At 50.1% G+C, this 26,138-nt stretch overlaps 1 protein-coding gene across 12 annotated transcripts in view; it reads left to right on the top strand.

Annotated features, from left to right (window-relative positions):
• Positions 1-26,138, top strand: part of LOC140403303 (uncharacterized) — a 215,796-nt gene that overhangs the window by 140,683 nt on the left and 48,975 nt on the right. For all 12 annotated transcript variants that reach the window (XM_072491129.1, XM_072491130.1, XM_072491131.1 and 9 more), the window contains 2 exons: positions 8,698-8,910; positions 12,819-13,337. In XM_072491129.1, the coding sequence (XP_072347230.1) occupies positions 8,698-8,910; positions 12,819-13,337 (732 nt within the window). The remainder of the gene's footprint in view (positions 1-8,697; positions 8,911-12,818; positions 13,338-26,138) is intronic.

Below are 26,138 nucleotides of genomic sequence, written 5' to 3' on the forward strand. Positions count from 1 at the left end.
ATATTCAGTTCTTTGAAAGTAGGGGCATCCTTTTGTCATGCTGTACTGCATTTTGGTTTAATTTGGGGCACCTTTAGGGCTAGCGGAGTTCACTTATTCTAAACGTGATCTTAACAGTTGAAATATGAAACTACTTTGTTCCACGTGATCAGGTTTGTCAAGGCTTTACTTTCAGCCATTTCATAGTATAATTGCTGATCTTGGGTCGTAAAGATTTTTGATTCCCTTTGTAAAACATGTACATGTTAAAAAGGAAGTCTGGCGGACATTTTAGTGCTTTCCCGTGTCTGTCATTGTTTTGTCTGACTCCCAGCCTGCCTAAATGCTTAACACCCCCTTTTAAGTCTATCACAGAGCCTGTTTGTGTGTGTGCTGCCCTCTGCGATCTGTGCGATTTTAACGAGTTACGGAAGATTTTTCTCTCCGTATTTATTTCCTATATTGCGTCGCCCTGCTCTATTTTAATTTTCTTTCTGGCGTGGTGGCTTATCAATAGGCCAGAGTTTGGGATAGAGCTGGAGGTGCTGGTGGAGAACAGGCTTTGAGATGAAGTTTGCCAGAGTTGGATTGAGATGACAGTCAGAAGGATTGGTCGTCAGGGTGAATGAGGGTTTCCATGCTGGCGGGATCAGCTTGCTGCGATGGTGGACGGCGTTCTGGAACTGGTACTGGGCAGTTTTGGTGACAAACTGGGATTTATATTTAGTGTTGCACATATGAAACAATGGGTTCACGTGAAGTGCTATAAATGCTGAGGATTAGTGTGCAAAAAATGAGTGAGAACAGAAGCCGGGAGATTTTGGGGAGGGTGCCTGGAAAGGCAGTATAAAAAAAAAAAAAAGTGGATCTTGCAGGAGAAATGTGTGGGTTTTAAGAGATTTCGGTGTAAAAAGTAACTGCAAATATAAAAATAATAATCTTTATTAATGTCACAAGTAGGTTTACATTAACACTGCAATGAAGTTACTGTGAAAATCCCCTCGTCGCCACATTCCGGCGCCTGTTCGGGTACACTGAGGGAGAATTCAGAACGTCCAATTCACCTAACAAGCACGTCTTTCGGGACTTGTGGGAGGAAACTGGAGCGCCAGGTGGAAACCCACGCAGACACCGGGGAGAACATGCAGATAGCGACCCAAGCCGACAATCGAACCCGGGTCCCTGGCGTTGTGAAGCAACAGTGCTAACCACTGTGCTACCGTATGAAGACAGAATCAGAAGTAACTTGGAAATGAATCCCAATTTCTCCAGAGTGATTCTGAAACTGCACTGATCACCATGTATCTCTGTTACTGAAATAACCCTGCCAGGGAGAACAATTAAACATGCACACCAGTGGTGTTGTCCTCGGCTGACTTGGCATATTTACATCAATTTTCTAAAAAGGATCACATAAAATTCAGTGGGATTTGGTTGGGCAGCTCATTTCAGCCAGTATGTACACAATGGGCTGAGCGGCCTATTGTGCCATAAATTTCCTTTGCGTCCATCTAATCACTTCAAGTTGACTTCCGGTTGCGGCTATGTGGAGCTAAGTCGCACATTCGGCGGCTCCCGCAAAAACGGACTTTTGGGCTCTTTTCAGGGCCCCCAACGGCACTTTTTCAACGTTTCCCGGTGTGGGAAGGAGATTACAACAATTCCCCAATAGTATATGGCTTTTACCAGGAGCAGGGTGACTAAAAAGGTGGTGGTGGACCCGAAGAAGGTGCGAGGGAAGAAGAACAAAATGGCGGCGGGCGAAGACCAGACAGCGTGGATGCAGTGGGCGCAGGAGCAACGGGTGGGTATCCAGCGCTGCTTCAGGGAGATTAAAGCGGACCTGCTTGAGCCGATGAAGGCTTCTATTGATAAGCTGCTGGAGACACAGACGGCCCAGGGGGTGGCGATCCGCGAGGCCCGACAAAAGATCTCCGGCAACGAGGACGAGATCTTAGGCCTGGCGGTCAAGGTGGAGGTGCACGAGGCGCTCCACAAGAAATGGTAGGAGCGGTTCGAGGAGATGGAGAATCGGTCGAGGCAGAAGAATCTGCTGATTCTGGGCCTCCTGGAGGGGCCGGACGTGGGGGCCTATGTGGTCACCATGTTGAACTCGCTGATGGGAGCGGGGTCCTTCCAGGGGCCCCTGGAGCTGGAAGGGACCCATAGAGTGCTGGCGAGGAGGCCCAAGGCTAACTAGCCTCCGCGAGTGGTGCTAGTGCGGTTTCATCGGTTCGATGATCGGGAGTGTGTGCTCAGGTGGGCCAAGAAGGAGAGGAGCAGCAGGTGGGAGAACACGGAGGTTCGAATATACCAGGACTGGAGTGCGGAGGAGGGCCGGGTACAATCGAGCAAAGGCGGTGCTGCAGAGGAAGGGGGTGAAGTTTGGCATGTTGCAGCCGGCGCGACTGTGGGTCACCTACAAGGACCGGCACCATTATTCTGAGTCTCCGGAGGAGGCGTGGATCTTTGTTCAGGCCGAGAAGTTGGACACAGATTGAGGGTCGGGATGGGCGTTAGGGGATTGCGGTTGATATGTTACTTTTGGAGGGGGGGTCCTTTGCTCTTGGTTTCTTTTTTTCTTTTGTGTTTTTCTCTTTCTTGGCGGGTTGGGCACTGTTTTGGTTGGGTTGGTCGGGGGGGGTTCTTGGAGGGGGGTAAGCAAAGGGAACAGGGGTGGATGGCCGGCGGTGAGATGGGGCCTGCGGGGGAGGGGGAGGCCCGAGTCTGGGATGAGGGGACTGGGCCTGTAAAAGGAGCTGCGTCAGAGGTGGCGGGGCCGGGCATGTGGAAAGCGCGGGCTTTTACCCGCGCTGAAGACAGGAGGGGGCGGGGAAGCGAGGGTTGTTTCCCGCGCTTAGGGTGGAAGGAGGAGGGGGAGAGCCTGTGGATGGGGAACGGAAGAGGAGGGTTGTGTCACACAATGGGAGGAGTCGAAGGAGTGGCCGGGGTCAGCAGGAGTCAGCTGACTTGCAGAAGTGCAATGGGGGGAGTAAAACAGCTATGGTGGGTCCTAGCCGGGGGGGGGGGGGGGGGGGGGCGGGTGGCGGGATCGAGTTGCTGCTGGTATGGTCAAGGGGGAGCTGGAGCAAGTGGGGGGGGTGGGACGGGGGTCTGCCGCCATGGGGAACGGGCCGGGCGAGGGGTGCGGGCGCGTGGCTGGCCGAGGAGGGGTTATGGCTAGTCGGCGGGGGATGGGGGCGGGTAGCACCCTGATCCAGCTGATAACCTGGACTGAATGGGCCGGTCAAGCGGGCCCGCATGTTCGCGCACCTGAAGGGGCTGAAGGCGGATGTGGTTATGCTCCAGGAGACACACCTGAAGGTGGCAGACCAGGTAAGATTGAGGAAAGGGTGGGTAGGTCAGGTGTTTCATTCGGGGCTGGATGCCAAAAATCGAGGGGTGGCGATCTTGGTGGGAAAGAAGGTGTAATTCGAGGCATCGAGCATTGTGGCAGACAATGGCAGTAGATACGTAATGGTAAGTGGTAAGCTGCAGGGAGAGAGGGTGGTACTGGTCAACGTGTACGCCCCAAACTGGGACGATGCGGGTTTTATGCGGCGCATGTTGGGTCGGATCCCAGACTTGGAAGTGGGGGGCCTGATAATGGGGGGCGACTTTAACACGGTGCTGGATCCGGCACTGGATCGCTCCAGGTCTAGGACGGATAGGAAGCCAGCGGCGGCTATAGTGCTGAGGGGGTTTATGGACCAGATGGGAGGGGTGGACCCTTGGAGATTTGCAAGGCCGGGGGCTAGGGAATTTTCATTCTTCTCTCATGTCCATAAGGCTTATTCCTGAATCAACTTTTTTATTTTGAGCAGGGCGCTGATAGCGAGAGTAGAGGATACTGAGTTCTCGGCGATAGCCATTTCGGATCACGCCCTGCATTGGGTGGACTTAGAGCTGGGGGGGGGGGAGGGACCAGCGCCCATTGTGGCGCTTGGAGGTGAGCCTGTTGGCGGACGAGGAGGTGAGCGAGCGGGTCCGTGGAAGTATAGATAGGTTCCTGGAGGTCAACGATAACGGGGAGGTCCGAGTGGGGATGGTATGGGAGGCAGTGGTTAGGGGAGAGCTGATCTCCAGTAGGGCCAACAAGCAGAGGAGGGAGCGGGGGGGAGAGGTAGATGCTGGTGAGGGAGATGGTGAGGGTAGACGGGAGGTATGCAGAGGTGCCCGAGGAAGGATTGTTGAGGAAGAGGCGCAGCCTCCAGGCCGAATTCGACCTGGTGACCACCAGGAAGGCGGAGGTGCAGTGGAGGAATCATAGAATTTACAGTGCAGAAGGAGGCCATTCAGCCCATCGAGTCTGCACCGGCTCTTGGAAAGAGCACCCTACCCAAGGTCAACACCTCCACCCTATCCCCATAACCCAGTAACCCCACCCAGCACTAAGGGCAATTTTGGACAGTAAGGGCAATTTATCATGGCCAATCCACCTAACCTGCACATCTTTGGACTGTGGGAGGAAACCGGAGCACCCGGAGGAAACCCACGCACACACTGAGAGGATGTGCAGACTCCGCACAGACAGTGACCCAAGCCGGAATCGAACCTGGGACCCTGGAGCTGTGAAGCAATTGTGCTATCCACAATGCTACCGTGCTGCCCAGGGGGCGATTTATGAGTATGGGGAAATGGCAAGCCGGATGCTGCCGCATCAGCTTCGGAAGCGGGACGCAGCTAGGGAGATCGGGGGAGTTAAGGACAGGGGAGGGAGTGGGGTTGGCATCAATGGGGTCTTCAGGGACTTCTATGAGGAATTGTACCGGTCCGAGCCCCCACTGGAGGAGGGAGGGATAGGCAGCTTCCTGGACCAATTGAGGTTTCCGAAGGTGGAGGAGGGACTGGTGGCGGGATTGGGGGCCCCGATTGGGCTGGAGGAGCTGACCAAAGGGATAGGAAGCATGCAGGCGGGGAAGGCACCGGGGCCGAACAGGTTCCCGGTCGAATTCTATAAAAAATATATGGACCTGTTGGGCCCGTTGCTAGTTAGGACCTTCAATGAGGCAAGGGAGGGGGGGGCTTTGCCACCGACGATGTCCCGGGCACTGATCTCCTTGATCCTGAAGCGGGACAAGGATCCCCTGCAGTGTGGGTCTTATAGGCCGATTTTGTTGCTAAACGTAGATGCCAAGGTGCTGGCGAAGTTCTTGGCCACGAGAATTGGGGATTGTGTGCCGCAGATCATCCACGAAGACCAGACGAGGTTCGTGAAGGGGAGGCAGTTGAAAGCGAATGTGCGAAGGCTTTTGAACGTTATCATGATGCCGGCGAGGGAGGGCGAGGCGGAGATAGTGGTGGCGATGGCGCTGAGAAAGCCTTCAATGGGGTAGAGTGGGGGTACCTGTGGGAGGTGCTGAAGAGGTTTGGGTTTGTGGGGGGGTTTGTCAGGTTGGTTAGGCTGTTGTACGAGGTCCCATTGGCAAGTGTGGCCACAAACAGGAGGGGGTCCGAGTACTTTTGGTTGCACCGAGGGACGAGGCAGGGCTGTCCCCTGTCGCCCCCCTGCTCTTCGCACTGCCGATTGAACCCTTGGCTATGGCACTGAGGGAGTCGACGAACTGGAGGGGGTTGGTGCGAGGTGGGGAGGAGCATAGGGTGTCGCTCTATGCGGACGACTTGCTGCTATATGTGGCGGACCCGGTGGGGGCAATGCCGGAGGTAATGAGGATCCTATGGGAATTCGGGGATTTCTCGGGGTGCAAGCTCAACATGGGGAAGAGCGAGTTGTTCGTGGTTCACCCAGGGGACCAGGAGAGGGGGATTGGCGAGCTCCAATTAAAAAGGGCGGAGAGGAGCTTCAGGTATTTGGAGGTCCAGGTGACCGGGAGCTGGGGGGCCCTGCATAGGCTTAATTTCACAAGGCTGGTGGAGCAAATGGAGGAGGAGTTCAAGAGGTGGGACGCGTTGCCGCTGTCCTTGGCGAATAGGGTGCAGTCAGTCAAAATGACGGTACTCCCAAGGTTTTTGTTCCTGTGCCAGTGCCTCCCCGTGTTTATCCCGAAGGCCTTTTCTAGGCGGGCCAACAGAAGTACAATGGGGTTTGTGTGGGCACGAGGGACTCCGAGGGTGAGAAGGGTGTTCCTGGAGCGGAGTAGAGATAGGGGTGAGCTGGCGCTGCCCAACCTCTGTGGGGCCTACTGGGCCGCCAATGCGGCGATGGTGCGCAAGTGGGTGATGGAGGGGGAGGGGGCTGCATGGAAGAGGTTGGAGACAGCGTCTTGTGTGGTTACGAGTTTGGGGGCACTGGCAACGGCGTCGCTGCCGTTCCCTCCAAGGAGGTATACCATGAGCCCAGTGGTGGCGGCTGCCCTCAAAATCTGGGGGCAGTGGAGGCGGCACAGGGGAGAAGCTGGGGCCTCGGTATGGACCCCAATACGGGGGAACCACCGGTTTGTCCCAGGGAGAACAGATGGAGGGTTTTCGGGGTGGCACAGGGCAGGGATACGAAGGTTGGGAGACCTGTTTGTGGATGGGAAGTTCGCGAGCCTGGGTGAGCTGGAGGAGAAGTACGGGCTCCCCCCGGGGAACACCTTCAGCTACTTACAGGTAAGGGCGTTTGCCAGGCGGCAGGTGGTGGAATTCCCGCGGCTGCTGCCACACACCGTACAGGACAGGGTGCTTTCGGGGGTGTAGGTTGGAGTGGGGAAGATCTCGGAAACTTACCAGGTGATGCAGGAGGAGGAGGCCTCGGTGGTGGAGGTGAAAGGCAAGTGGGAGGAGGAGTTGGGAGTGGAGATTGAGGAAGGGACGTGGGCAGATGCCCTAGGGAGGGTGAACTCTTCCTCATCGTGCGCGAGGCTCAGCCTCATACAGTTTAAGGTGCTGCACAGGGCACACATGACTGGGACAAGGATGAGCCGTTTTTTTGGGGGTGAGGACAGGTGTGTTAGGTGCTCAGGGAGCCAAGCAAATCACGCCCATATGTTCTGAGCATGCCCAGCGCTGGAGGAATTTTGGAAGGGTGTAGCGAGGACGGTGTCAAGGGTGGTAGGATCCAGGGTCAAACCGGGCTGGGGGCTTGCAATATTTGGGGTCGCAGAGGAGCCGGGAGTGCAGGAGGCGAAAGAGGCCGGTATTCTGGCCTTTGCGTCCCTGGTAACCCGGCGAAGGATTCTTCTTCAGTGGAAGGATGCGAGGCCCCCAAGCGTGGAATCCTGGATCAACAATATGGCTGGGTTCATTAAGTTGGAGAGGATGAAATTCGCCTGGAGAGGGTCGGTACAAGGGTTCTTTAGGCGGTGGCAACCGTTCTTAGACTTCCTGGCAGAACGGTAGACATTGGTCAATGGCAGCAGCAACTCGGGGGTGGGGGGGGGGTTACTTTGTTTTTATTTTTGTTTTCGTTATTTACACTGGAGGTTCTGAGGGGGTGTATATACCTGTTGTGTTAAGTCGGGGTGTCAATGTTAATTTATTATTTATGTACAGGGGGGGGAGGGAGATATGGAGGGTTGCATTTCTGGACTGTGTTTTGTACTTAACCCTATTGGGTTCCTTTTTTCATTTAGTTACTGATATTTTATGAAAACCTTAATAAAAATTATTTGTAAAAACAAATTATTTGTATAATCACTTCAAGTTGCTCCCACTGCACCAACCATGAGTTCCATTTAGTTGTAGTTCTGAGTGTTCTTCACAGTTTAAGTGGATAAATCGCAAACAAAATGTTGCATTGCCATCACTTTTAAGAAGAATACTCTACAGGGAGTGTATATGATTGTTTTCAGAGGCTAGGGTTCCAGCACCTAGTTCATGGCGTTATATGTTTTTGTTTGGAATCCATGTTACTTGTATCTGCTTGGTGTGATTTTGCCACTACGATACAGCAGAGCTGAAGAGACAAAGGACTCGAAGCAGTTATTCGTTGAAATCTTTTTATTTGGGCGGCATGGTGGCACAGTGGCTAGCACTGCTGCCTCATGATGCCGAGGACCTGGGTTCGATCCTGGTCACTGCCCATGTGGAGTTTGCACATTCTCCCCGTGTCTGCTCAGATCTCACCCACACAGCTGCAGGATAGGTGGATTGGCCAGGCTAAATTCCCCGTTAATTAGAACAAAAGTGAATTGGTACTTTAAATTTTAAAGGAAAATTGTAAATTTGTTTTGGGTGTCATTTCAAGCAATCTTCCTTGTTTAAACGTTTGTGCACTTTTAAAATTCAAATTTAACAGCTCTGTAACGGTCCCTATATCCTACTGCTTCACCCTGGGTAGCGTTAAATCTCACAAACCTGAAGACCTGTGATTCAACCTCTGATCTGTGCTGAGTCCGTCGCTTGCTTTGGGATGTTTATAGTCCTGGGGAGGCATGGGGGTGTGGGGCAGAATGGGCTATGGTTCTTCTTCGATTGCTTTCCAGTTGGAAGGAATTATGTGTCTGGAAGTTTCATGAGGAGAGGGACCATGCTTTACTATTGAACTGTCTGTGCCCGAACACCCAGTGATCCTCATTGTCTGGCCTCACTGGTGAAGTGTGGCCACTTGAGCAAATTACTGAAAGTTGATCTCTACCCATACAGCAATCCAACCAGCAAAACCTAGTGGCTTGAGAGTGGGAGATTTCAATAGCTCTATTATTTCCACCTTGGGTATTCTCAAATTTCACATTTCGGACAATGGACTTGAAAGAAAGGAATTTAGGTAGTTTAACTGTTGAAATCATTTTCAATTTAATTTTTTCCCTCTTCTCTCTTTCCCCCCCCTCCTCCCAGTGGTGATAATTGATCCCGATGATGACGAAATGTCCTCTCTGGAGCTAGAATTGCCGTCCGGCCATAGTTCTGCGGAATCCGAACTCCGGGAGAAAAATGAATTGTTGGGAACACTGGACGGCAACTCGCAAACAACTCCGGTGCATCCCAAGCAGCCGCTTCCCAAAATTGCCTTGGTGACCCAAGGGGAAGATTCGCTACAGTCCAACAAATGTAAGTTTAAAACAATTCACTCGATCAGTGAAGCATCAGGGAATTCCGTCTGAAGGAGCTTGGGATTAAGTTGCAGTACTTACGTATGTTGATTGTCTTGATTCTTGCACAAAACCGAACTTGTCATTCATTCTATAATATGCGTTGTATTTGTGTACTCCCTTTGTCTCTTCTGCCTCTGTTTTTCTTTTTTTTTAATGTATTTTATTACAAACATGTATCCAAACCGGTTACAGCAAATAAACACCCTGGGAAACATACTTCCCAGCAATCAACCGGACAGTCGGAAAGCTCCTCAAACACAGTCACAAAGATCCCCCACCTTTTCTCAAACTTCCCCTGCAGAGCCCCTTAACTCATACTTTAACTTCTCCAACTGCAACGACATTGGCCTTCCTCTCTCCATGGGCTCCGGCTTCTCTGAAACCCCAAATATCGCCACCAACGGGTGCGGGTCCGCCGCCGCCTCCACTATCCTGGCTAAGACCGCGAACACTCCCGCCCAGAATCTTCCCAATTTTGTGCAGCCCCAAAATCTGTGCGTGTAGTTCACTGGCCCCTGCCCACACCTCTCTCACACACCTACCCCCTGAAAGAACCAATTCATATGTGGCTGGTTTAGCACAGTGGGTTAAAAAGCTGGCTTGTAATGCAGAACAAGGCAACAGCGTGGGTTCAATTCCCTTACCGGCCTCCCCGAACAGGCGCCGGAATGTGGCGACTAGGGGCTTTTCACAGTAACTTCATTGAAACCTACTTGTGACAATAAGCGATTATTATTATTCTCGCCTGAGTCATATGCACCCTGTGCACCACCTTAAACTGTATCAGGCTCATCCTTGCACAAGAGGAGGTCTTGTTTACCCTACGCAGTACTCCACAATTGACCTCCCCTCCCAACTCCACTTCCTATTTCTCCTTGATTTTCACCCGCTCACCTCCCTGCTCCCCCACCACTTGTATATATCCCCAATTCTTCCCCCCTCTTCCACATCCGGAAGCAGCAGTCACTTCAGCAGGGTGTATCCCGGCAACCTAGGGAACCTCCTCCAGACCTTTGCACAAAGTCCCTAACCTGCAGATACCTTTACTCTGCCTCTGGTGTTCAGTGTTTTTTATTTGCGGGGGTTGCCTTAGTTTTAGGCCAGTCCCTAGCTGGTGACTTCTCCGCAAACACTGTAGAATTAGCATGAAGGAGAGAGGCAAAGATGGCTCGGCAAGATCTTGCGCTTGGAAGTATTTCATCTCAGAATTACATTGTGTCCTGTATGGATGAGGTTCTTGGCTTACTGCATGATCAGTTGGTAATAGGTTCTGCAAGTGCCAGGCACTTTGAGTGCCAAGTGGTGGCCACATGAGATCAAACCTTCCCCAACTTGCAATCCCTTTCTAAATTTTAAAGTTTAGGTTTTCTTTTCAATGTGGCGCAACCACGAGATTTAGGATTGAATCTCTCTTTTGGGATCTTTATTTCGATTCTGGATCATGCTGCGTTCCGACTGTGAATGCCAGATGAGGTACTAGTCGCTGTAAGTGTGGGCTTCATTTTTGAGCGTCTTCCCTTGATCAGAAAGTGACAAAAGTGTATATGAAAGCCTCTAAAATGTCCTTTTGTGCTAATGCTACTAAGTGATTTTGCTGTTGCTGACAAAAATGAACTGTAAAGTTGTGCATCATGTATGTGAATGGATTCCTTCTGCTGAACAGGAGGAGCTTGACCTTTAGAGCTGAACTGCTCAAAGGATCCAATCTGAGGTATTTGGCTGCATTTAGTCTATTCAAATAGTCCAAAGTGAAAATTATCTTTACAGCTTGCATATTGTCCTATGGCAATAAACCGGCATTTGGTAGTAGGGTTCACGTCACTATAATATACTAGTTGGCTTTCAAATGTCGCAATATACTCATGGCTATTTATTAAGAGAAATTTGATCCATTTTGGTGCCATACACACACAGTCACTGTCTAGACAAGTGTAGTGTAATGTGAAACTGGACTAAGAAGTGCCATATTATTCACATTTTTACAAGTAACCGAACAGGGAGGCAATTTGAAGGAGAAAGCATCCTGTGTTCACTAACTCCAGTCACGCTAAATGTTTTCATTCTTGTGAAGTGAGATATGCTTCAGTTTGGTAGTATGATATAATTCTGCTGCAGAACTGCTGCTGATGACTGTGATCCTCTCTCCATGTTTTGACCTGGTATAGCTCATTGTGTCTCACTGCACCTGACCTAACGACGGGCGAGGCTAAATGGGACAAGCTTTAGTTACGTTTTCTTCGCATGAGTTGATACCTGCTTTCAAATTCATCAGTGTTTCCCTGAAAGCAGTCTGAAGATGGACACACAAGCGCCTAGGATTCATTTCCCCTGTGGCTTCTCCTACCACTGTCTTGAAAATGGAAAGAACCTTGGCTTAGAAATGAAACTGAGATGAATAACCCTGTTGGGATGTGCATCAGCACAAAGCCCCAGTCTACTCCCAACTAGGCTAAATAGCATTTACTTAGTTCGATGCAGGTATTTTTAAGATGTCTTCAAAAGGATGAAAGATTTAACATTTTTCAACATAAAGTATGTTGTATGAGGGGTAATTATTCAGTTTGGGCAGCTGTCGCCAACAGAGCATCCGTTCTGGCAATCCTTGTGTTAATGAATGATCTCTGCAACGGTATTGCAAGAGGAAAGTCTTAATTTTTTTCAGGTGAGACAAAGTTTAAGGAAGTAGGGCACCCAAAGGCAGTCTAATCTTTATTGTCATAAGCAGGCTTGCATTAACACTGCAATTAAGTTACTGTGAAAATCCCCTAATCGCCACACTCCGGCGCCTGTTCGGGTACACAGAGGGAGAATTCAGAATGTCCAATTCACCTAGCAAGGACATCTTTCAGGACTTGTGGAAGGAAAAGGGAGCTCCCGGAGGAAACTCACGCAGACACAGGGAGAACGTTCAGGCTCCGCACAGTCAGTGACCCAAGCCACGAATCAAACCTGGGACCATGGCGCTGTGAAGCAACCGTGCTAACCACTGTGCTACCATGCCGCTTCATAGGCACATGGAAACAGATGGTGATAAAAATTAAAATGTTTCTCGTTTCTAGAAATGACAAGAGTAAGAAAAGACATTTAGAGTTACTGAAAATAACTTGGCGGTGATGTAGGCAAGCATTGAAGATTATTGTGGGTGATAAGAATGTCACGTTGCTTATTCTGCTGTATATGCAGAATGAGCCATTGGACTTTGAAATGACCGACAAAGTTAGGAGGTCACACTTGGCACATTTCATTATTTGGGGCATTCAAAAAGATGCAAACAATGAGATAAAAGTGAAAAGGATTTTTGCGTAGGCTGAAACCTAAAAGAATCTTTCCTCGGTTAAGCAGGGTGAATTGGAATAAAGCCCACCATGGTACAAATAGGGTAAGAGAATGGGGTGTGGTGGAGACTTTACACAGATTCACTCTGTCCTTATTTAATGGAAATGGGCTATGATGTGCTTGATCAGAATCTGGAGAGGTTGAGAGGGTCTTCAACGTTAGGAAACAACGTTAGGAAACAATGTTAAGGAACAACGTTCCGATCTTTTGTAAGAATTGCTGCGTCAGCTCAAAACAGGATGACACTGTTTCTGGAAGTAATCCTGTAAATATAGATAATTGAGAAGCAAGTTCTTTACCTTTATTATTTTACTGCATTGAGGTGGTCTCTGGGTATCTGCCATCATCGTAGGGTGCATATTTATACCACTTTATGCAGCAACAGTGTAAGTTGTCCATAACCAGACTGGGACATTTCAGTTGCCTGGTTCCACAAGCACAGTTCTGGCCATGTTGGGGCTTTTGAAGCATTAATATTTCTGTCAGGATTGACTGTGTGTTTTGTTTTGTGTTTTTTTTTTACTTTAGTGCTGAATTCCTGTCAGCTATGTGGCACCTGCTTTGAAACTCGTAAAGGATTGTCAAGCCATGCACGCTTCCACCTGAGGCAGTTTGGAGTGCCGGACTCCGAGAGCAGTGGTGCCCCCATCGGTACATTGTATGAACTGATGAAAAGAAAAGGGATACCTAGTGTTTTACCCTCAACCTTGGCAAGTGATAAACCGCAAAGCTGTTCACCAAAGGACATGTCTGGTTTAAAGCAAGAAGCTCCCGGTAAACCACTCGGGGAGGAGTGTCAGGGAGAAGCAACACATCTAGCTAAATCACCAAAGTTGGCCATGAACAGTCCACCAAAGGGCCAGTCTCAGACAGGATCGTCAACACTCAAGAAAGTGCACCCCATTTTGCCAAAGCCAATGTCCAGTAAATCTCCAGAGCAAGGGAAAACAGGTAGATCATTGATGAACACTCCTCAGACATCAGGAGAGCTGCTGTCGAAGAAGCTGTTTTGGTCTCCCCAGGATGACAATACACCTTTAAACCTCAGTAAGTTGTGGTCGCTATTAGTCTTTCAGATGATCAGATTTGTAAAATCCTAATTGAATTTTAAAAAACCCAAACAAACCCGATTATCGACAAACCTGGCTGAATTAAGTTAATTAATTAAGTTACCAAATAAATTAATCTCCGTGCACTTTTTTTCTTCAGCTATTGGGAAGCAGAGGGCCAGTTTTCTGTTGCATTAAAGAGCAGAGGTCACCGTTGGTTGAACTCTTGTGCAATATCAATAAAGATGCCAGCAAGAAATGTCATCCTCGGTATTAAAAAAAACAGGATTTGTCTCACATTCATCACTGATTCTTTCCCAGAATATCAAAACTGCATAATCTCGATTGAAAGCTGAATGCTTTTAAAACAATAGCTAAATCTAGGTTCCAATTTTTTCCCCTCCAGGTGGTGTTCTGCCTTGCTGGTAGTTTACACTGAGCCTGAGCCACTCGCCTAAATTTCTCGATCACAAAAAAATAGACGCCCAGTTTAGTGACTTTTAAGGGGCATCTTGACAAATACATGAATAGGATGGGAATAGAGGGATAAGGACCCCGGAAGTGTAGTAGATTTTAGTTTAGACGGGCAGCATGGTCGGCGCAGGCTTGGAGGGTCGAGGGGTCTGTTCCTGTGCTGTACTTTTCTTGTTCTTTGGCCTAGATAAATCTAAGTGCAAGTACTCTCAACCTCATCAGAGAACTTGGAAGTATGTTGCACAAAAGAAGTTGGGGACACAGTTTTGATCTCCTTCTGCCTCTGGCTGAAGGTGCAGACACTGTACAGATTCCACTCCTTTTGTGGATGATTTGAAAGATTGGTTACAAATATGTTCCTTGGACATTATAGTTGTGGTGCCTCTACATTTGCATCAGTAGCATTTCTGCTTGAACTGAGGGGAGCCCTGGGGAGTTTAATTCGGAAGGATATGTATTCCATAGAGGATCCTTCGACTAGCTCAGACCCAGGAAGAAGTTGATTTATCAGTTTTGGTGCCCAAGTAGCTTTCAGTTTGAAGTTTGATATCCTCTTGAGTATTAGGAATATTCACTAATGACACATCAGACTTTCCTTCTATTATGGGTGAAATTGGACCGAGGCATCAGAAGCAACCTCATATCCATGAGTGTAGACAAGATGTGTGGTATCTAACGTGGTAAGTATTTTGTGCAACCTTCTATTAAGCCCCTATAGTTTTGTGTCCAATTCAGTTATAACTTTGGAATGTGCTTGTCCTCATAAACTTGCCACAAACAAGCAAACGGCTACTAGGAAACCGAGTGATTCTGCATTGTAATGTGCCAGCTTAAGAGACAAGCACTTGCAGAACAGAACAATCTTCAGATAGATCAGCTTCATCACCAGCCCCAATTAAAATGGCAGAAACGTTGAAAATAGGACCAGGGGTGGGCCCTTCGAGCCTGCTGCGCCATTCATTATGACCATGGCTGATCCTCCGACTCCGTGACCTGTTTCCGCTTCTCTCTCTCTCTCTCTCTCTCTCTTCCCCCCCCCCCCCCCCCCCCCCCCCCCCATATCCTTTGATCCCTTTAGCCCCAAGATTATTAGGCCCTGGGGATTTATCGGCCTTAAATCCCAGCCATTTCCTCAACACCATTTCCCTACTAATATTGAATTACTTCAGTAAACCCTGTGTTCCCCGACATTTCTGGTATATTATTAGTGTCGTCCTTGAGAAGACAGAACCAAAGTATATATTTTGTTGGTCAGCCATTTCTTTGTTCTCATTATAAATTCCCCTGTTTTTCACTGTACCTACATTTATCTTCACCGATCCTCTCACATGCCAACAGAAGCTTTTACAATCCGTTTTTATGTTCCCACAAATTTACTCTCGTACTCTATTTTCCCCTTTTTTCTGGACAATTTGTATGCCTCTTCCTTGGATCTAATAGCATCTCTAATTGCCCTTGTAATCCATGGTTTGGATACTTTCCTGTTTTATTTTTGCATCAGACAGGAATGAACAATTGCTACAGTTCGCTCATGAGCTCTTTGAATGTTTGCCATTGTCTATTCAACCGTCATCCCTTTTTAAAAAAAAAAAAAATTTTATTAAGGTTTTCACAGAATATCAGTAACAAAATGAAAAAGGAACGCAACAGGGTTAAGTACAAAACACAGTCCAAAAAAGCAACCCTCCATACCCCCTCCCCCCTGTACATAAATAATAAATTAACACCCCGACTTAACACAAAGCACACATAGCAAATATATACACCCCCTCAGACCCCCCAGTGTAAATAAACAAAAATAAAGTAACCCCCCCCCCGGAGTTGCTGCTGCCTTGACCAATGTCTACCATTCTGCCAGGAAGTCTAAGAACGGTTGCCACCGCCTAAAGAACCCTTGCACCGGCCCTCTCCAGGCGAATTTCACCCTCTCCAACTTAATAAACCCTGCCATATCGTTGATCCAGGATTCCATGCTTGGGGGCCTCGCATCCTTCCACTGAAGAAGAATCCTCCGCCGGGCTACCAGGGACGCAAAGGCCAAAATACCGGCCTCTTTCGCCTCCCACACTCCTCTGTCGCCCCAAATATTGCGAGCCCCCAGCCCGGTTTGACCCTGGAACCTACCACCCTCGACACCGTCCTCGCTACACCCCTCCAAAATTCCTCCAGCGCTAGGCATGCCCAGAACATATGGGTGTGATTCACTGGGCTCCCCTAGCACCGAACACAGGTGCTTGCCCCCAAAGAACCGGCTCATCCTTGTTCCGGTCATGTGTGCCCTGTGCAGCACCTTAAACTGTATGAGGCTGAGCCTCGCGCACGAAGAGGAAGAATTCACCCTCCCTAGGGCATCTGCCCACGTCCCTTCCTCAATCTCCTCTCCCAACTCCTCCTCCCGCTTATCTTTCACCACCACCACCGAGGCCTCCTCCTCTTCCTGCATCACCTGGTAAGTTTCCGAGATCTTCCCCACTCCCACCCACACCCCTGAGATCACCCTGTCCTGTACTGTGCGTGGCAGCAGCCGCGGGAATTGCACCACATGTCGCCTGGCAAACGCCCTTATCTGTAAGTACCTGAAGGTGTTCCCGGTAAGGGGGGGGGGGGCATACTTCTCCTCCAGCTCACCCAGGCTCGCAAACTTCCCGTCCACAAACAGGTCTCCCAACCTTCGTATCCCTGCCCTGTGCCACCCCGAAAACCCTCCATCTGTTCTCCTTGGGACAAACCGGTGGTTCCCCCGTATTGGGGTCCACACCGAGGCCCCAACTCCTCCTCCTCCTCCCCCCCGTGCCGCCTTCACTGCCCCCAGATTTTGAGGTCAGCCGCCACTACCGGGCTTGTGGTATACCTCCTTGGAGGGAGTGGCAGCGGCGCCGTTGCCAGCGTCCCCAGACCCGTACCCACACAAGACGCCATCTCCAGCCTCTTCCATGCAGCCCCCTCCATCACCCACTTGCGCACCATCGTCGCATTGGCGGCCCAGTAGTATCCACAGAGGTTGGGCAGCGCCAGCCCCCCTCTATCTCTACTCTGCTCCAGGAACACCCTTCTCACCCTCGGAGTCCCTCGCGCCCACACAACCCCCATTATGCTCCTGTTGACCCGCCTAAAAAAGGCCTTCGGGATAAACACGGGGAGGCACTGGAACAGGAACAAGAACCTTGGGAGCACCGTCATTTTGACTGACTGCACCCTACCCGCCAAGGACAGCGGCAATGCGTCCCACCTCTTGAACTCCTCCTCCATTTACTTCACCAGCCTTGTGAAATTAAGCCAATGCAGCGCCCCCAAGCTCCTGGCCACCTGGACCCTCAAATACCTGAAGCTCCTCTCCGCCCTTTTTAATGGGAGCTCGCCAATCCCCCTCTCCTGGTCCCCTGGGTGAACCACGAACAACTCGCTCTTCCCCATGTTGAGCTTGTACCCCGAGAAATCCCCGAACTCCCTGAGGACCCTCATTACCTCCGGCATTGCCCCCACCAAGTCCGCCTCATATAGCAGCAAATCGTCCGCATAGAGAGACACCCTACGCTCCTCCCCACCCCGCACCAACCCCCTCCAGTTCCTCGACTCCCTCAGTGCCATAGCCAGGGGTTCAATCGCCAGTGCGAAGAGCAGGGGGGGGGACAGGGGACACCCCTGCCTCGTCCCTCGGTGCAACCAAAAGTACTCGGACCTCCTCCTGTTTGTGGTCACACTTGCCAATGGGACCTCATACAACAGCCTAACCCGCCTGACGAACACCTCCCCAAACCCAAACCTCTTCAGCACCTCCCACACTTACCGCCACTCTACCCTATCGAAGGCTTTCTCAGCGTCCATCGCCACCGCTATCTCCGCCTCCCCCTCCCTCGTTGGAATGATGATAACGTTCAAAAGCCTCCGCACATTCGCGTTCAACTGCCTCCCCTTCCCGAACCCCGTCTGGTCTTCGTGGATGACCTGCGGCCCTCATTCCTCGTGGCTAAGACCTTCGTCAGCACCTTGGCATCTACGTTTAGCAACGAAATTGGCCTGTAAGATCCACACTGCAGGGGATCCTTGTCCCGCTTCAGGATCAAGGAGTTCAGTGCCCGGGACATTGTCGGGGGCAAAGACCCCTCTCCCTTGCCACATTGAAGGTCCTAACTAGCAACGGGCCCAACAGGTCCATATATTTTTTATAGAATTCGACCGGGAACCTGTTCGGCCCCGGTGCCTTCCCTGCCTGCATGCTTCCTATCCCTTTGGTCAGCTCCTCCAGCCCAATCGGGGCCCCCAATCCCGCCACCAGTCCCTCCACCACCTTCGGAAACCTCAATTGGTCCAGAAAGCGGCCCTTCCCTCCCCCCTCCAGTGGGGGCTCAGACCGATACAATTCCTCATAGAAGTCCCTGAAGACCCCATTGATGCCAACCCCACTCTCTCCCTTGTCCTTAACTCCCCCGAATTCCCTAGCTGCGTCCCGCTTCCGAAGCTGATGCGCCAGCATCCGGCTTGCCTTTTCCCCATACTCATAAATCGCCCCCTGGGCAGCACGGTAGCATTGTGGATAGCACAATTGCTTCACAGCTCCCAGGGTCGATTCCGGCTTGGGTCACTGTCTGTGCGGAGTCTGCACATCCTCCCCGTGTGTGCGTGGGTTTCCTCCGGGTGCTCCGGTTTCCTCCCACAGTCCAAAGATGTGCAGGTTACGTGGATTGGCCATGATAAATTGCCCTTGCTGTCCAAAATTGCCCTTGGTGTTTGGTGGGGTTACTGGGTTATGGGGATAGGGTGGAGGTGTTGACCTTGGGTAGGGTGCTCTTTCCAAGAGCCGGTGCAGACTCGATGGCTGAATGGCCTCCTTCTGCACTGTAAATTCTATGATTCCTCCACTGCACCTCCGCCTTCCTGGTGGTCACCAGGTCGAATTCGGCCTGGAGGCTGCGCCTCTTCCTCAACAGTCCTTCCTCAGGCACCTCCGCATACCTCCTGTCTACCCTCACCATCTCCCCCACCAGCCTCTCCCTCTCCCTATGCCTTCTCCTCTGCTTGTCGGCCCTAATGGAGATCAGCTCTCCCCTAACCACCCCCTTCAGCGCCTCCCATACCATCCCCACTCGGACCTCCCCGTTGTCGTTGGCCTCCTGGTACCTCTCCATGCTTCCTCGGACCAGCTCACTCACCACCTCGGCCGGCAATAGCCCCACCTCCAAGCGCCACAACGGGCGCTGGTCCCTCTCCTCCCCCAGCTCTAAGTCCACCCAATGCAGGGCGTGATCCGAAATGGCTATCGCCGAGAACTCGGTATCCTCTACTCTTGCTATCAGCGCCCTGCTCAAAATAAAAAAGTCAATTCGGGAATAAGCCTTATGGACATGTGAGAAGAATGAAAATACCCTAGCCCTCGGCCTTGCAAATCTCCAAGGGTCCACCCCTCCCATCTGGTCCATAAACCCCCTCAGCGCACTAGCCGCCGCTGGCTTCCTACCCGTCCTAGACCTGGAGTGATCCAGTGCTGGATCCAACACCGTGTTAAAGTCTCCCCCCATTATCAGGCCCCCCACTTCCAAGTCTGGGATCCGACCCAACATGCGCCGCATAAAACCCGCTTCGTCCCAGTTTGGGGCGTACACATTGACCAGTACCACCCTCTCCCCTTGCAGCTTACCACTTACCATTACGTACCTACCGCCATTGTCTGCCACAATGCTCGACGCCTCGAACGCCACCTTTCCCACCAAGATTGCCACCCCTCAATTTTTGGCATCCAGCCCCGAATGAAACACCTGACCTACCCATCCTTTCCTGAATCTTACCTGGTCTGCCACCTTCAGGTGTGTCTCCTGGAGCATGACCACATCCGCATTCAGCCCCTTCAGGTGCCCGAACACGCGGGCCCGCTTGACCGGCCCGTTCAGTCCCCTTACATTCCAGGTTATCAGCCGGATCAGGGGGCTACCCGCTCCCCTCCCCCGCCGACTAGCCATAACCCCTCCTCGGCCAGCCACGCGGCGGAACCCCACGCCCGGCTGGTTCCCCACGGCGGCAGACCCCCGTCTCGATTTCTCCCCCCCCCCCCCTCCCGGCCACTCACACCTCTCCTTCGACTCCTCCCACCTCCCCCTTCCATCCCATGCGTGGGAAACAACCCTCGCTTCCCCGCCCCGGCCCTGCCCCCTCCAGTCTTCAGCGAGGGAAAAAGCCCGCGCTTTCCACCTATCCGGCCCCGCCACCTCTGACGCAGCTCCTTTTACAGGCCCAGTCCCCTCACCCCCGACTCGGGCCTCCCCCTCCCCCCGCGGGGCCCCATCTCACTGCCGGCCATCCACCCTTGTTCCATTTGCTGACCCCCCTCCAAGAGCCCCCCCGACCAACCCAACCAAAACAGTGCCCAACCCACCCTAATCACCCTCCCCGAACCAGAAAGAAAAAAATGAGCAAAGGACCCCCCCTCAAAAAGTAACGTATCAACCGCAATCCCCAAACGCCCAACCCGACCCTCAATCTGTGTCCAACTTCTCAGCCTGAACAAAGGCCTACGCCTCCTCGGAGACTCAGAATAATGGTGCCGGTCCTTGTAGGTGACTCACAGTCGCGCCGGCTGCAACATGCCAAACTTCACCCCTTCCTGTGCAGCACCGCCTTCACTCGATTGTACCCGGACCTCCTCTTCGCCACCTCCGCACTCCAGTCCTGGTATATTCGAACCTCCACATTCTCCCACCTGTTGCTCCTCTTCTTCTTTTGGCCCACCTGAGCACACACTCCCGATCGACAAACCAATGAAACCGCACTCGCACCCCCAGCGGAGGCTCGTTAGCCTTGGGCCTCCTCGCCAACACTCTATGGGCCCCATCCAGCTCCAGGGGCCCCTGGAAGGACCCCGCTCCCATCAGCAAGTTCAACATGGTGACCACATAGGCCCCCACGTCCGGCCCCTCCAGGAGGCCCAGAATCCGTAAATTCTTCCGCCTCGACCGATTCTCCATCTCCTCGAACCGCTCCTGCCATTTCTTGTGGTGCGCCTCCACCTTTACCGCCAGGCCTAAGATCTCGTCCTCATTGTCGGAGATCTTTTGTCCGGCCTCACGGATCGCCACCCCCTGGGCCGTCTGTGTCTCCAGCAGCTTATCAATAGAAGCCTTCATCGGCTCAAGCAGGTCCGCTTTAATCTCCCTGAAGCAGCGCTGGATATCCTCCTGCTGCTCTTCCGCCCACTGCATCCACGCTGCCTGGTCCCCGCCCGCCGCCATTTTGTTCTTCTTCCCTCGCACCTTCGGGTCCACCACCACTTTTTTAGTCGCCCCGCTCCTGGTAAAAGCCTTATTCCGTCGGGGAACTATTGTACTCTCCTTCCCACAGCGGGAAACGTCGAATAAATGCCGTTGGGGGCCCTGAAATGAGCCCAAAAGTCAGTTTTTTGCGGGCGCTGCCGAATGTGCGACTTAGCTCCGCATAGCCGCAACTGAAGTCCTCCAACCGTCATCCCTTTAAGTAACGTTCCCCAATCTATCATAGCCAACTCACGCCTCATACCATTGTAGTTTCCTTTATTTCGATTCAGGACCCCAGTCTCAGAATCAACTGCCTCACTCTCTATCTTGGTGAAGAATTCCATCACATTATGGTCACTCATCCCCATCGGGCCTCAAGTTGTTTTCCTATTTCGGCTAACTCCTGGTATCTCAGCTCATTTGAATATGTAAGGCCAAAGCTTTAGTGACTGTCACCAGAGATAGGAATTCAGGTTGCGGAACAGGGGGTTACGATTACCAGAGTAAATTCACAGTTGTGGTTTCGCCGCATTTTTGAACACTTAATCAGCTTCCTCCCTTCTCCACCTCTGTGTTTCTCTCCCCCCCCCCCCCCCCCCCCCCCCCAACCACCACCACCACCCAATGTAATCGTCTTATATGCACCTCCCCAGAGGAAACATTTAATTGAATGCCGTTTTATTAGATCTCCAAGAATAATCTAACCCAGAAGGGCCTGAACTAAAAGTGATTATATTTCCCATGAGAGGCATTCGTTGCTAGTGTGCTATTCTTTGTCCTTATCTGTCATTGATGGACATGTGTCCTTTTATTACCTTTGTTCTTACAAGAATTGCATGTGTTGTTAAAGTTAGGTGGCTAGTTTTCCAAGTTGGCACTACAGAGGCTGCACCAAGCTTCCACTAGTCACGGAACTGTGCCTCTCCATTGGGCGCTCATGCCCCATATACTAATAATACTCTGCTTGTATCCAAAAGTAAATTAACCACAAGCTAAGCACTGAGGTTTTGACAAAAGTCTAACATGAATTTTAGTTCTGGTGGTAAGTATCGTTCTTTATTGTCCCAGACCTCAGCCTTGACCCCTCTACGGCTTACTTTACAAATCAGCGGGACCAGGCTCTGCTTCCAGCATTGGACAAATTGAAGTAATGTTTTAGTAGAAGAAGCGTTCTAATCTTCTCCACTTGCACTGCTTATTGCAAGTAACATCTGCTTCAGGGTACAGTATCCAGAAACCTAAGGCACCCAGCTATACAAATCACAAACCAGATTGATTTATTCTCAAAGCAAATCTACAATTTCCATTCACGTGGTGAAACTGGTTTTAACCTTCACTACCCTACCTGGATTACAATTCCAAGTGATGGCATCCTTTGCCTGAAAAGGTTCTTCCTGGCATCTGTCCTGATTTAACCTATCGTTGATTTTAACGGACTACGCCCTTATTCTGGCATGCAGTGAAGTAGTGCCCTGGTTTTCCTTTATCTAGGTCGCTCTATATCAATTCTATAAGGCCCCCTCTGAGTTCCTCCATTTCACTGAGCGTTGCTGTGCAACTGAATCATTTCATGACATGGCTCTGCCGTGTCTCTTCACTGCACCATCTCCAAGGCTTAAATTTCACCGTAACCGAATCTGAGCAGAGTGCCCAAATTGCAGTCTGTCCACAACATTGCACGGTTTTAGCCTGATATCAATTTGCACTCAACACACTGCAGTGTTAAGCATTCTTTTTATTTTAGTTGATGAAGGTAACTAATGTCTGCTTCAGAGTACAGTACAGGGATGGCTGAGTCTGCCAGCGGACCCAAATCCATTCTACTTCACTTTATAAAAATTTAAAAAATTTATTAAGGGGAAATTTAGTGTGGCCAATCCACCTACCGTGCACATCTTTGGGTTGTGGGGGTGAGACCAACGCAGACAGGAGGAGAATGTGCAAACTCCACACGGACAGTGACGGGATCAAACCCGGGTCCTTGGCGCCATGAAGCAACAGTGCTGACACTGTGCCACCGTGCTGCCCCTTCTACTTTGTTTTTAACCATTACTGTGCCAACTTTAGTATTTTTGCAACACCTGTTTACCTTCCATTTTTTAGCATACTCCTATTATCTGCCTGTTGTGCATTTTATACAAAGCCTAGAGATCCCTGGCTATTTCCATCCTGACAGCTTTCCATAGTCCACTGAATAATTTGGAATTCCGGGTGTTATTACACAACAGACACCACTTGACTTCTCTGTAGCGATATAACTGCAGTGGTTCATTACATCAGCAAATGCCATGGTATTTGTGCCAAGTAGGAAATTGGTGTAAAAGAGATGGTGGCATAGGTTAGATAACTTCTGATAGACATGGAGGGCATGGTGGCAGATTTTATCATTCTATTCCATAATTGCTCCCTTTTATCATACGATGAGTCTAACTAAAAGTATCACTTTTTGGTGGACGAGCCATTGGGTTGTTCACATAAGTAAAAACATTTCCCAACACACTGCTGCTGTAAAGACAGAAGGGAACATTTTAATTCAATGAACTATTTTGTTGGAGGAGGTTTTGGTTAAATAGTACTAATCTGCATGGGACATCATTCTGTGCTCCCTGTTCAACTGATATTTTATCCTTTATTTTATTCAAATACTGTTGCTGGCAACAATAAGCGCCGTTGTCTTGGTTTTCAAAAGATTTAGATTTATTGTCACGTGTACCGGGGTACAGGTATTGTTCTGCGTACAGTCCAGGCAGATCGTTCCAGACATGAAAAACATAGGACATGCGATAAATACAGTGTAAATACTTCGACATCGGATGAAGATGGGGCTTCTTCATGCAAATCATTCAGTCAATTTGATCCCAACCTGCTACCAGAGAATGTATTTCTCTTTTTACGCGTCATGCGGGAATGGGTCCTTGGTGAACATGGTACCAAGTTGCTTTCTGGTTGAAATTAATTTGAGAAATGGGGTATGGTGTGTCATGCATTAAGAAAGCACCTTGTGGATTTTGACTCTAATCTGAAAGGCAGGTGTGTCTCAGGCATTGCTTGTTTGCATAATGTTATCTCATGGTGTGTGGAGTATAACCTTCATTCGAAGGATCAGTACACCGAAGGTAAGTAGTCTGCAATGTTTTTATCAAACCTGCCACGTAAGGTTTTATGCTTCACTTATTTCCCCTAAGTCATTATGCTGTTCACAGAATCTGCTGTCAATTTTCTTTAACGTTGTAGATTTTATCAATGTTGTGAAGATGTCCCCAAGTTGCTGCACATTTCACACTTGGCTTCCTGTGAATCTACCTGTGTCTTGAATGTTGGGGAAGGAACTTTTTTCTTGGCCGTTCTTGACCACCCCACCCCTCCTCTCATTGCTCTTCAAGTTGAGACTTCCTGGAGGTGGGGGAGTTTGCATCCAGTTGAGATTGGTAATCAAACTTAACTCTCTTGGTGAAGCAGCCCACTGTCCTTGTACCGTAGCCACCAGCTTGGCATGGTCCTTTATCGCATTTTCTTAATTTATTTATTTTTTCATTAGTTCTGTCAATTGCTTGGCTTTCTGAGGGATTTTATCTCAGCAGGTTCTTCTTTCTCTTCGATATTTGGCAGAAATGAAGATGAGGATAGATGTGTGATCATGGAAATTTAAAGACTGCCTTTAATGTCGGCTGAATTTGAGTGCCAGCTTTGCATCCGATCTTTATTCCATATTAAAGTTGATGGGAACTTGCTCTTGTGCATTTGCTAACTTCATGCGCTGATCATTGCAGTTTTACACTCTTGTGCAAATATTTGGTGGTGTGAAACGTGCATAAATCTGAGAACAGCACCAACTTATTTCCTTTTTAAACTGCATTTTGTGAATGGAGCTGCTTTTACAAGTTACGTCTGTTCACGTTTGCTTTAGCACTGGCTTGGCTTTTTGTGTGTCTTGTCCGCGCTGCTGTTTGCATGGTTGTGCTGCGGGGCCCTTTTCGTCTACGGTGCTTTTATGTTCCCATATACTTTTGCAACTTTTTTTATTTTGTAACAGTGGCGGTTTTCTGCTTTCCTTGAAGCTTTGACTGCTTTTTGTACGAGTTTCTTCGCTTCATCCACTGCTGCTTTTTAATTTTGAAAGGTGAGGTGGAGATGGTGACCTGCATTTGGTACTACACCTGTGTTGTAACTGAGGACTGGCATGTGCTCTTTGTGCTACTGTTTCAGAATCGCCTTCTCAGTTAAAATATCAGTCATAAGCATGCAGGCTAGGACTTGTTAGTCTTTCTTGTCTTTCCACCCTGCACAACCCCTGCCCCCCTCTTTGGGAGAAAGAAATGATCACTCTGGCTTGTCTGATCACAAAATGTATTACTATATGCTGTTGGCAAAGCCTCCCTGCCAGGCCCTTTGTGTAATTCTTAAATTGTAATTTTATTTACTTCCAACATCTTCCCCTTTTCAATTTTGCTGTGTAATCTGCCTTCAGCAGGCAAGAAGGCAAGTGTGCTTGATGCCTTCAGAGATGCTGCACCCTCAGCATGGTGGCACAGTGCTGCATCACAGCTCTCGGGACCCGGGTTCAATTCCAGCCTCGGGTGACTGATTGTGGAGTTTGCATTTTCTCCCCTTGTCTGCGTGGGTTTCCTCCAGGTACTCCGGTTTCCTCTCTCAGTCCAAAGATGTGAAGGTTAGGTGGATTGGCAGTGTTAAATTGCCCCTTGCGTCCAAAAGGTTAGTTAGGGTTACGGGGATAGGGTGGAGGCGTGGGCTGAAGTAGGGTGCTCGTTCCAAGGGATGATGCAGACTCGATGGGCTGAATGGCCTCCTGCACTGTAGGTTCTATGATTCAATGAAATGATGCACTATCCCCTGCAACACTGTTCAGAGTGGACCCTTGCCATGTCGGGAGTGTAGGATGCATTGGCAACGCCCTCTGCTTTAGGGCTCAGTGCAAACCGGCAGCTGCCTGACATTCTACCAAGTTGGCCACCTGTTCAAATACATGGATGCTACAGCTGAGCGTAGTGCCCTCCAGAGATTGTGGCACAAGCATCGATCCCCCCTGTTGATTGGGAACAAAACCCGAGGCTGATTTGATTTGA

The sequence above is a fragment of the Scyliorhinus torazame genome, chromosome 27 (assembly GCF_047496885.1).
Source record: "Scyliorhinus torazame isolate Kashiwa2021f chromosome 27, sScyTor2.1, whole genome shotgun sequence".
Lineage (NCBI taxonomy): Eukaryota > Metazoa > Chordata > Chondrichthyes > Carcharhiniformes > Scyliorhinidae > Scyliorhinus > Scyliorhinus torazame.